The 13,268-nt window shown below is 34.0% G+C and overlaps 1 protein-coding gene across 1 annotated transcript in view; it reads right to left on the reverse strand.

The window, feature by feature from the left end:
• LOC149802085 (uncharacterized) overlaps window positions 1-13,268 on the reverse strand; it is a 30,515-nt gene that overhangs the window by 1,115 nt on the left and 16,132 nt on the right. The window contains exons 3-4 of the mRNA XM_089956886.1: window positions 9,487-9,534; window positions 4,519-4,619 (exon numbers count right to left, since the gene is read on the reverse strand). Of these exons, the coding sequence (XP_089813012.1) occupies window positions 4,519-4,619; window positions 9,487-9,514 (129 nt within the window). The 5' untranslated portion in view covers window positions 9,515-9,534. The remainder of the gene's footprint in view (window positions 1-4,518; window positions 4,620-9,486; window positions 9,535-13,268) is intronic.

The raw sequence follows: 13,268 nt of genomic DNA on the forward strand, positions 1-13,268 counted from the left end.
CATTATACTCTAATGAAAGCATCAAAACTGTAATGAAAGCATCAAAACTGTAATGAAAGCATCAAAACTATAATGAAACCATCAAAACTGTAATGAAACCATTAAAACTGTAATGAAACCATCAAAACTGTAATGAAACCATCAAAACTCTAATGAAACCATCAAAACTGTAATGAAACCATCAAAACTGTAATGAAACCATCAAAATTCTAATGAAACCATCTTAACTGTAATGAAACCATTAAAACTGTAATGAAACCATCAAAACTCTAATGAAAGCATCAAAACTGTAATGAAAGCATCAAAACTGTAATGAAAGCATCAAAACTGTAATGAAAGCATCAAAACTGTAATGAAAGCATCAAAACTATAATGAAACCATCAAAACTGTAATGAAACCATCTTAACTGTAATGAAACCATTAAAACTGTAATGAAACCATCAAAACTGTAATGAAAATGTCAAAACTCCAATGAAAGCATCAAAACTGTAATGAAAATTCAAAACCCTTAAATAGGATCTGTATTCTCAAAAGTTGTGACCAGTAAAGTCATGCTCAAGCTCAACTTTAAATCTGTGACCTTCTGTAACTTTATTGAAACATAAATTAAATTTTGGTCCTTAAAGTGTCTCGTACACTGAAGCTGACAGCCAACAATCTGAATGGCATTACTACTGTGAGTTCCTCTGTAGTACTAACATGCCAAATTTCAAAGTTGTCGTTGTAGGGTTTAACGCCAGTATTTTTCAGCACAAGATAGGCTATACATGGCAGCCAGTATTAATGGTGGAGGAAGAACCCTGGAAAACCCTGGAAAGAACCACCGACCCACAAGAAGCTACTGGCAAGCTTTCTCACATACCCACATTAGCCGAATCCAAGACTCAAACCCACACAGACAGAGGTGAGATGGCAGTGATCCGTAACAGAGAGTGCTTTAGACCACTCGGCCACTCGGGGCCCCCTAAATTTCAAAGTAAATATAACCCAAGTATCATATCTGAATACCCAGTTGGAGCTTGGGCTTGTAGTTTGTGCACAAAAGATTTGGTGAATACAGAGTCAGGAAAATAGATATGGTATTAAAATATGCATGATTCTATTACAGTGTGCAAGAAAAATACCCTATTTAAATGAATATTTCACATTTTCAGGAATTACCCCGATCTTAAGATTACTTCCAAAAACAACTCTCTCCCTCTCTCTCTCTCTCTCTCTCTCCATGTATAACATAAAAAGTTATTTTAGTAAAGGAGAAATGTAAGCCATCTAGCAGTCTCAATTGAGATCATGAGAACAAATCTTGTCAGGATTTATTATGCACTGAAATTTGGCCTTTTGTGAAATGGCTTGAATTCATATGGGACAAAACAATCCTCCATTTTCTTTGATTAGGAGACTTCATTACTCTCTGTACTTGGCATACTCGAGTAATGACCACATATAGTATATGCAAAGTGAAAGTTTGTTTCTTTTTATTCCTGGGGTACATTGTCTTCTTGTACTGATAAATAAGCTAAATTCATTATTGCCTGTCATTGATGCTGTGAATAAAGAGTTGAAAGAACTGAAATGTATAATGTCACTGATGTTGTGAATAAAGAGTTGAAGGGACTGCAATCAATATTGTCATTGATGCTGTGAATAAAGAGTTGAAAGAACTGAAATGCATAATGTCAATGATGTTGTGAATAAAGAGTTGAAGGGACTGCAATCAATATTGTCATTGATGCTGTGAATAAAGAGTTGAAGGGACTGCAGTCAATATTGTCATTGATGCTGTGAATAAAGAGTTGAAGGGACTGCAATCAATATTGTCACTGATGCTGTGAATAAAGAGTTGAAGAACTGCAATCAATATTGTCATGAATGCTGTAAATAAAGAGTTGAAGGGAATGCAGTCTATATTGTCACTGAGCTTTGAATAAAGAGTTAAAGGAACTGCAATATATATTGTCACTGAGCTGTTAATAAAGAGTTGAAGGGACTGCAATCTATATTGTCATTGAGCTGTGAATAAAGAGTTGAAGGGGCTGCAGTATATATATTGTCATTGAGCTGTGAATAAAGAGTTGAAGGGACTCCAATATATATTGTCATTGAGCTGTGAATAAAGAGTTGAAGGGACTGCTATATATATTGTCATTGAGCTGTGAATAAAGAGCTAAGGGACTGCAATCTATACTGTCATTGATGTTGTGAATAAAGAGCTGAAGGGACTGCAATCTATACTACTATCCACATAGCACTATGGACAATATACACCTTGATTGGACACTGTGTTCTTGTTTCCAGTCTCCACCAACATCTCAGATTAATTTAATATTTAAACATTTACGGTTGAAAAATGCTGAGGAAATGAGGTTATAGTTTTGATGTTGGTGCCTGACTTGTACATATGACACTTAAAGTAAATCAAAAATATGCAACAATAAATCAATCATCAATGTCCTTAAATACTCTAATACAAGACTGTTACTCCCCATCTAACATGATTCTGAAAATTGTGTCAAATAAATGCCAAAACTGTGGCATCACATCAATAGGAGAGCTCTCTATATAGATAGGTTGCATCATCTTTGTTGATGATATATTTGCTACATTACCTTCTCTTTCTGTAGTGTCCTACTACCTGTACTGCAACAGGTGTTAATGAGCACTTTTAATGAAAATCCCACCTACTATATTGCCCCTCATGCCATTTTAACTTAAGTCAATACAGATAATATGATTACTAACCACAGACATCACCATTTTTTGTACACTGACTTCAGTGACATCTTTGGTTCAATCAAGTGAGATTTTGTAAACAAATTTCAAATACTGAATGAAAGGTTCATCATTTTCTCCTCATATGATTTATTAGTTATTAGAAATAGGGACACTAATATGCATGAAAAAATGAGAGCTGAAACAGTGAGACTGATATGCATGCAAATGTTAGCTGAAATAGTGAGACTGATATGCATGCAAATGTTAGCTGAAATAGTGAGACTGCTATACATGTAAATTGTAGCTGAAATAGTGAGACTGCTATACATGTAAATGGTAGCTGAAATAGTGAGACTGATATGCATGCAAATGTTAGCTGAAATGGTGAGACTGATATGCATGCAAATGTTAGCTGAAATAGTGAGACTGCAATACATGTAAATGGTAGCTGAAATAGTGAGACTGATATGGATGCAAAATGGTGAGACTGCTATACATGTAAATGGGAGCTGAAATAGTGAGACTAGTATACATGCAAATAGGAGCTGAACTAGTGAAACTGATATGGATGCAAATGGGAGCTGAAATAGTGAGACTGATATGCAAGGAAACATATGGCTCAATGCAAACAAAATAATCAAAGACTATCACTCAAAGGAGTTGATCAATTATGTGAGAAGTGTCACTACCTGTACAAGTAACATGGATACAAATGAGAGAGGTGAATCTCTGTGAATTAACTGGAATATAAGTTAAACAACCATTTTGCAAATAGCAGGTGTAAATAATGCAACAACCTAGAATAGAATCCTTCTCAAACAGACTTAGACATAACTTCATCAAGTCATTAATCTCGGATAGTGTGATAGCACAAAGTATTACTGTCTTTGGGAAGCATATTTAACCCAAATCAGTGCATATAATAATAATAATAATAATAATAATAATAATAAATAATAATAATAATGTCTTGAAATACTATTATTTTCACAAAGAAACATAAGCTAATAAAAATTCCTTAACACAAATTTTCTATGACTGGGGCAAGCAGGCATGCTGTATAATGAGCTGTCTTAGCTCCATGATGTTTGTAATGCAAAGTACATGTATGGCAGGTTAAGTAAACATATGCAAATGAAAAACTTAACCAAACCCATAACAAACTGTTGATGCCACCACCACCACCAGAAAAATGGCTACTATGTTGTATGTCCTAATAATGTAGGCTTTATAAAAACTTGATCTGCACAAATTTAATTAAAATTTCATAATATTTTGTGCGACCATGTGTTCATACAAACTTCATGACGCTGTTTGTGAAAAATTACTCCTTGACAAATTTTGAAATGAACTGGAAAAGTCAACCTCCCACAAATGTCACAAGGTCTGTATGAACCCTGAGCTTGACATAATATTATGGGAAATCTAAAAACAAAACTATACCAAAACAGATTTGTCTAGGTAATGCTAATATACATACAACACATTTTTTTTTCACTGCAAAACCTGCCATTTTTCTTTCAAATAAACTCCAGAACCCATATATTTTATTCCGGTTATAATAGCTCAATGATGTCTGAAAAAATCAAGTATTTTTTATTTAGTTTCAAGGACAAAAGCCTTTATTAGTTTTATTAATTCATGTCAGAAGTATTCCAAGAGCCCTAAAATTCCAGGACTTTTAAGGCAAATGTAAACCCTGAGATCTCTTATGTTGGTACTGTAAATTACCACAGGTATGAGAAATAAAATTTGAATTTGAGTGTGCACATCAGTAACAATGCTTTGTGACAACACATACTTACCCTGGAGAGAGATGTGATATCCCCGGCTGAGGCATAGTGGGTCCCATGCTTGTCTCCGACATGGGATACAGTGGGTGGTGGAGATAAAGTGCGATGCAAATCTGAAGATCAAAATCAGTGCAATGAATTTGTTATCGATTTATGCATATGATTCTGTCAGATACTGTCTACAAGGTGGAAAAATAATGTTCATTCTATTAACAATAACATGCATTATAATCATCAAGTCAATATGCTGCAACTTTGTATCAAAAAGTTGTACGCTTGTTCCAAGGTCGGTCAGGAAAGATTTAGCTTTACAATGATTTAGTTTTGTTGGTTTTTGTGACAAAACATTTCAGGCACTTTTGGCTATGTCAAAGGTAATGGGAGTTAAGTCTCATGGACACACATGGCAGCCGACTTGGATTGGGCTTTTCAATATTGCTAAGTGATAAAGATATTCCACTCACATAAAAAATACAGCCAAAAAAACTAATATTTTTAGAGCTAATTTATTTTTAGGTAAAAATGCACCAGATTACAGAAATGGAGTGTGTGTCCTGACTGTACTATTCCTCAGAAATCATGGTTTTGGAACCCATTTTCTTCATTCAGTCAAAGTGCCTTGAACTCTCAGTTTTTAAGTCTGAAATCAAAGGTTCCTCTCAGTCAAGTGCAAGCTATCCACAAAGTTTGGCAACTGTAGCTGGTGGATAAAGTAAATTATTGTGCAGAAACCATTTTTCTTATTTAATCTAAATGGCTTTGTTCTTTGTGATTTGAGCCTGAAATCAATAGGGTTTCGCTAAGTGCAAGTCATCTGCAAATTTTGTTAATTATAGATGGTGAACAACTCAAGTTATAGTGTTGAAACCTAATTCATAATAGATGAATGGACTGATAAAGAGACAAAATCATAACATAATACAGATCCCATTCGGTGGGCTTATAAAAAATCATTAAATTCATTAAGTCTGACTGTGGCAATTTTGAGTAATGAGATAGTACCTGGCTCCAGGATCACTGACTTCATCACACTTCATGACAGACAGAAGCGTTTGGTATCTCATGCGTTTATTATGACATAGTATGTACATGTGGCTATTATGACATGATATGTACATGTGCCTATTATGACATGGTATGTACATGTGCCTATTATGACATGATATGTACATGTACCTATTATGACATGATATGTACATGTGCCTATTATGACATGATATGTACATGTACCTATCATGACATGGTATGTACATGTGCCTATTATGACATGGTATGTACATGTGCCTATTATGACATGATATGTACATGTGCCTATTATGACATGATATGTACATGTGCCTATTATGACATGATGTGTACATGTACCTATCATGACATGGTATGTACATGTGCCTATTATGACATGGTATGTACATGTGCCTATTATGACATGATATGTACATGTGCCTATTATGACATGGTATGTACATGTGCCTATTATGACATGATATGTACATGTGCCTATTATGACATGATATGTACATGTGCCTATTATGACATGATATGTACATGTACCTATCATGACATGGTATGTACATGTGCCTATTATGACATGATATGTACGTGTGCCTATTATGACATGATATGTACATGTACCTATTATGACATGGTATGTACATGGTATGTACATGTGCATATTATGACATGGTATGTACATGTGCCTATTATGACGTGGTATGTACATGTGCCTATTATGACAAGCTATATTCTTGAGAAAGCTTGCCAGTAGCTTCTCGAGGGTTGGTGATTCTTTCCGGGGATTTCCCGGGTTCTTCCTCCACCATTAATACTCGCCGCCATGTATAGCTGATCATGTGCTGAAAAATGGCGTTAAACCCTACAACAACAACAACAAACTATATTCTCACAAAATTTACCCAAATAATATTTTTAAGAACACAGTGTGGGTATCATGATCTATTTAGAATATAGGATATTTCACATGATCATATTTCACAAATTTCATTATCATTAACTAAAGTGATACAATATACAATTTTCTCAATTGCTATCAGGGTACATGTATATGATTAATTACTATGTTACCCGAGATCTCTGCTGGAGAGACACAACATATTTCATTGCAACAGTTAAATGTGTAACCTCAAAATGAGGGTGATAATTGTTTTCTTATACTGAAGGAAAGTTAAGCCTCCTGAGTTAAAACAACTTTATTCTGAGTAGTGAATCACTTTTTGACCTTATAGCACTTTGAACACTCACAAGGTAATATGACAGTAATTTCAGGATAATATGATGGCAATGTGGTAATGTGACAGCAATTTCAGGATAATATGGTAACATGGTAATATGATTGCAATGTGAACATAATATGATGAGAACATGGTAATATGACAGTAATTTGAGGATAATATGATGGTAACATGGTAATATGACTGTAATTTGAGGACAATATGATGGTAACATGGTAATATGACAGTAATTTGAGGAAAATATGATTGTAATCTGGTAATATGATTGCAATGTGAACATAATATGATGAGAACATGGTAATATGACAGTAATTTGAGGATAATATGATGGTAACATGGTAATATGACTGTAATTTGAGGACAATATGATGGTAACATGGTAATATGATAGTAATTTGAGGAAAATATGATGGTAACATGGTAATATGACAGTAATTTGAGGATAATATATTAACATGGCAATATGACAGTAATTTGAGGAAAATATGATGGTAACATGGTAATATGACAGTAATTTAAGAACAATACAATGGTAACATGGTAATATGACTGTAATTTAAGAACAATACAATGGTAACATGGTAATATGACTGTAATGTGAGGATAATAAGATGGTAATGTGGTAATATGACTGTAATTTGAGACTATGATATTAGCATGGTAATTGACAGTAATTTGAGGACAATATGATGGTAACATGGTAATATGACTGTAATTTGAGGACAATATGATGGTAACATGGTAATATGACTGTAATTTGAGGACAATATGATGGTAACATGGTAATATGACTGTAATTTGAGGACAATATGATGGTAACATGGTAATATGACTGTAATTTGAGGACAATATGATGGTAACATGACAGTAATTTGAGGACAATATGATGGTAACATAGTAATATGACTGTAATTTGAGGATAATATATTAACATGGTAATGTGACTAATTTGAGGACAATATGATGGTGACATAGTAATATGATTGTAATATGATGATAATTATATTAACATAGTAATATGACTGCAATGGGAGGACAATATGATGGTAACATAGTAATATGACTGTAATTTGAGGACAATATGATGGTAACATGGTAATATGACTGTAATTTGAGGATAATATTATATTAACATGGTAATATGACTGTAATTTGAGGACAATACGATGGTAATGTGGTTATATGAGTGAAACTTGAGGACAATATGATGGTAACATGATGTGACATAACTGTGACTTGAGGATAATATAATGGTAACATGATGTGATGCAATAGTGACTTGATGACACTATGATGGTAACATGAAGTGATGCAACAGTGACTTGATGACACTATGATGGTAACATGATTTGACACAACTTGAGGACAATATGATGGTAACATGATGTGACATAACTGAGTTGAGGACAATATGATGGTAACATGATGTGACATAACTAACTTGAGGACAATATGATGGTAACATGATGTGACATAACTGAGTTGAGGACAATATGATGGTAACATGATGTGACATAACTGTAACTTGAGGACAATATGATGGTAACATGATGTGACATAAGTGAGTTGAGGACAATATGATGGTAACATGATGTGACATAACTGTAACTTGAGGACAATATAATGGTAACATGATGTGACATAACTGTAACTTGAGGACAATATGATGGTAACATGATGTGACATAACTGTAACTTGAGGACAATATGATGGTAACATGATGTGACATAACTGTAACTTGAGGACAATATGATGGTAACATAATGTGATGCAACAGTGACTATGATCTGACCTTGCAGGCAAAAAAAGGACTTCTGAGAAAATGGAATATATGTTTTAATGGTAAATGTCACATGTTTAAATTTCAACCAATTACCAAACAGATTCTAAAAGTGATGTGTAAGAAAAAATGATCTTTGCATATATTGAGTGAATGACGTATTTCATTGGGTGGGTGAAAAAAACTCAGTACTGGTATTTTTACGATGGTTGAAGCCACAAGTGAGACTACTTGAGTTTCTCATCCACATGATGATGTACATCTGTTATTGACTCTCAGCAAGCAAATTTTCTTTTTATGTTGCCATCGAAGTAACACATTTCTTACAGTATCCTATGTAATAATGTCAGATGTTTGCCATCTATGTTCTGCTGTCTTTGGTGTATATTCACACAGAAAATATCAGTAGTAACTTAATTCTATTTTGTATTTCAAGACAAAAAAACACATACATAAAATAAAAGCAAGTATGTTGTGGTATTCTTTTGTAAGAGGATGCTATAATGATGTTATTACCTGATGCTATAACGATGTTATTACCTGATGCTATAATGATGTTATTAACTGATGCTATAACGATGTTATTACCTGATGCTATAATGATGTTATTAACTGAAGCTATATTGATGTTATTAACTGAAGCTATAATGATGTTTTTACCTGATGCTATAATGATGTTTTTACCTGATGCTATAATGATGTTATTACCTGATGCTATAATGATGTTTTTACCTGATGCTATAATGATGTTATTACCTGATGCTATATTGATGTTATTACCTGATGCTATAATGATATTATTACCTGATGCTATAATGATGTTATTAACTGAAGCTATAATGATGTTATTACCTGATGCTATAACGATGTTATTACCTGATGCTATAATGATGTTATTAACTGATGCTATAATGATGTTATTACCTGATGCTATAAATATGTTATTACCTGAGTCCGCTGAGATTTTCTTGCTCATTCTATTGGGACTCACATCACCTGCAAAACAATTGGAAAAAGTCAGAAATTATTGCTGGCCATTACAATGAATATGTTTATTTTAATGGGTATTAGTTTCAATTGTTTTGCACAAAATGGCAAATTTGGGTCAATAGTCAAATTAACTGACTGCCTCTTATGGGAAAGTAGGTCAGATACATCACTATTTGCTAGGTCTGATACAGATACAACACTGGATAGATATAAAGACATTGCTGTTTCTTAGGACATATACAGATACAACACCTTTTGCCTGACAGACACAGATACAACACTGTTTGCAAGGTTAGATACAAATAGAACACTATTTGCCTGACAGATAAAGATAAATTACTGTTTCTAAGGACATATACAGAATACACTGCTAAGACATATAAAGATACAACACTACTTGTAAGGACAGATACAGAAAGAACACTGTTTTTAAGGACAGGTACAGATACAACACTGTTTGTAAGGACAGACACATATACAACACTGCTTGCCTGACAGATACAGAGACATCACTGTTTGCTAGGGCTGATACACATACAACAATGTAAGAACAAATAAAGATACAACACTGTTTGTCAGGAAAGATACAAATACATAACTATTTCTGTGAATAGATACTAACACTTTACTGTTCGTTAGAACAGACACAGATACGCTATTGTTTGTTAGAAGAGACACAGATACATTACTGTTCATTAGAACAGACAGATACATTACTGTTTGTTAGAACATTCACAGATACATTTTACTGTTTGTTAGAATAGATACATATACATTACTGTTTGCTAGAACAGACACAGATACATTACTGTTTGTTAAAACATATACTGATATATTACTGTTTGTTAAAACAGACACAGATACATTATTGTTTGTTAGAATAGATACAGATACATTACTGTTTGTTAGAACAGACACAGATACATTATTGTTTGTTAGAACATATGCAGATACATTATTGTTTGTTAGAACATATGCAGATACATTATTGTTTGTTAGAACATATGCAGATACATTATTGTTTGTTAGAACATATGCAGATACATTACTCTTTGTTAAAACATATACAGATACATTACTGTTTGTTAGAACAGACATATACATTACTGTTTGTTAAAACAGACACAGATACATTACTGTTTGTTAAAACATATACTGATATATTACTGTTTGTTAAAACAGACACAGATACATTATTGTTTGTTAGAATAGATACAGATACATTACTGTTTGTTAGAACAGACACAGATACATTATTGTTTGTTAGAACATATGCAGATACATTATTGTTTGTTAGAACATATGCAGATACATTACTCTTTGTTAAAACATATACAGATACATTACTGTTTGTTAGAACAGACATATACATTACTGTTTGTTAAAACAGACACAGATACATTACTGTTTGTTAGAATACAGATACATTAATGTTTGTTAGAACATATATAGATACATTACTGTTCATTAGAACAGACACAGATACATTACTGTTTGTTAGAACAGACACAGATAAATTTTACTATTTTAAAAGACAGATACAGATGCATCACTGTTTCTTACGACCAATACGGATACAAGCTGATTGTTAGGACTTTATATTTATCTGTTGTTACGACTTTAAATTTATCTTTTACAGCAACCAAAAAATCAAAGAAAACTGGTGCTACACAATTAAATGCTATTTCACAGTAAAACTGTTTTAGCAAGAGTCATCTAGAGATGACATACCCTGCATATATAAGAATCCTAATGAAAGTACCCTGTCTTCCACTAGTGTTGACATATACCCTGCATATGTAAGAATCCAATGAAAGTACCCTGTCATCCACTAGTGTTGACATATACCCTGCATATGTAAGAATCCTAATGAATGTACCTTGTCTTCCACTAGTGTTGACATATACCCTGCATATGTAAGAATCCAATGAAAGTACCCTGTCTTCCACTAGTGTTGACATATACCCTGCATATGTAAGAATCCTAATGAATGTACCTTGTCTTGCACTAGTGTTGACTTATACCCTGCATATGTAAGAATCCCAATGAAAGTACCCTGTCTTCTACTGGTGTTGACATATACCCTGCATATGTAAGAATCCAATGAAAAGTACCCTGTCTTCCACTAGTGTTGACATATACCCTGCATATGTAAGAATCCAATGAAAAGTACCCTGTCTTCTTCTAGTGTTGACATATACCCTGCATATGTAGAATCCAATGAAAAGTACCCTGTCTTCCACTAGTGTTGACATATACCCTGCATATGTAAAAACCATTGAGTACCATATGTTCCAGCAGTCTCAGTGAGGATGGTCTAGAAATAACAGATACACTACTTATATACAAATGAAAAAGAAAGTGTCCTGTGTTCCTAAACTATGAGAGCATGGTTTAGAAATAACATATACATGTATGGTACTTACATTAGAAACCATAATCTAAAATCTAAAATGGTTATGGAGTTGTGCCCCAGAACCCAAAGTATTGATGGACAAACAAATAGATCATAACATTAAATATACAGAAACTGCAAATGACACGTCCATTTCACTAGTCTAATATATGTATATGTGACCCGGGACTTACGTCGTGTGCTAATGTGCGTGGTTGTTGTGAGTGAGCAAACGAGTGAGCGATCGATCGCGGTACATGATTCCAGTGTGTCACGTGTATGAAAACCACCTCTTCGCGATACTAATAAAAGGCTAGGGAATTACTACTTGAGGCTAGAGAGAGAGAGAGTCATACAACACCTCGAGCAGTGCAGAGATTTGTCTTTCACGCAAGTGAAAGACAAAGGGATTGAATACGTTAATATATTTCGGGAAAGTAATACTCTTCGAGTCTGGTAAGGGATTGTTTTTATTTTTGTGATAAAATTATAAATGCCGGTGGGTGGGTTATACAATGTGTATTGTATTTGTTATATTATGTATTATGTTTGTCTTGTATTCTAAGCATGTGTTTTGTATTGTTTTAGGTTTTTTTATTGTACCTCATACCAACTGTCATAAATCCCACAATCGACAACAAGAGTACTTATTTCTTTGCGAGAGGAGTGAGAGCTCACATATGGCGCCCACCGTGGGACCCGTGGGATGGAGAGAAGATCTTATCTGACTGGTAAACCAGACCGAAGGGTTGCAAGCAAGGGATTCCAAAAAGGAGTCCACATTGGAGAGTGTAAGCGTACTGGAGGATGCTAGCACGCGCTTCAAAATGATTTGGTAGTGTTCTTTTCTTGGCCCGAACAGGACACATTTGCAGTACTTTCAATGTTCTTCGCAGATGAAACTGAACTTTGACGACAGATGACATCACGGTTATCTTCACAGCTGATGACATTTAACTGTGCATATATATAGGACGATGAGTAATGCGTGTTTTGTGTTATTCATTTAATTAGTGACAGTTTCAAAAGGAAGGATTCTTGGATTTGGAAATGATGTAAGTGTTATTTTCCATATATTTGTCAGCTATTCAATATATTATTTGTCGTTTGCAAGTAATAGTAATGACGTTCTAACTCTAGTTGTGCTTATCACCAGCATTGCACGAACAGTATTCGTTTAGTTCAACACGTGGTAGCAGCACGGTTTGACCCACTTGTTAGACGCTATGTAGAAATCGCCATGTCAAATCGAGGTTAAGGTCATTGTGGTGAATTCAGCCTGTTGACAGATTGGCTATAACGCACATGGCATAATCTTTAGCAGTTGCAAAGGACTTACTTGTTA

The sequence above is a fragment of the Sinohyriopsis cumingii genome, chromosome 4 (genome assembly GCF_028554795.1).
Source record: "Sinohyriopsis cumingii isolate HCF-2022 chromosome 4, ASM2855479v2, whole genome shotgun sequence".
NCBI lineage: Eukaryota > Metazoa > Mollusca > Bivalvia > Unionida > Unionidae > Sinohyriopsis > Sinohyriopsis cumingii.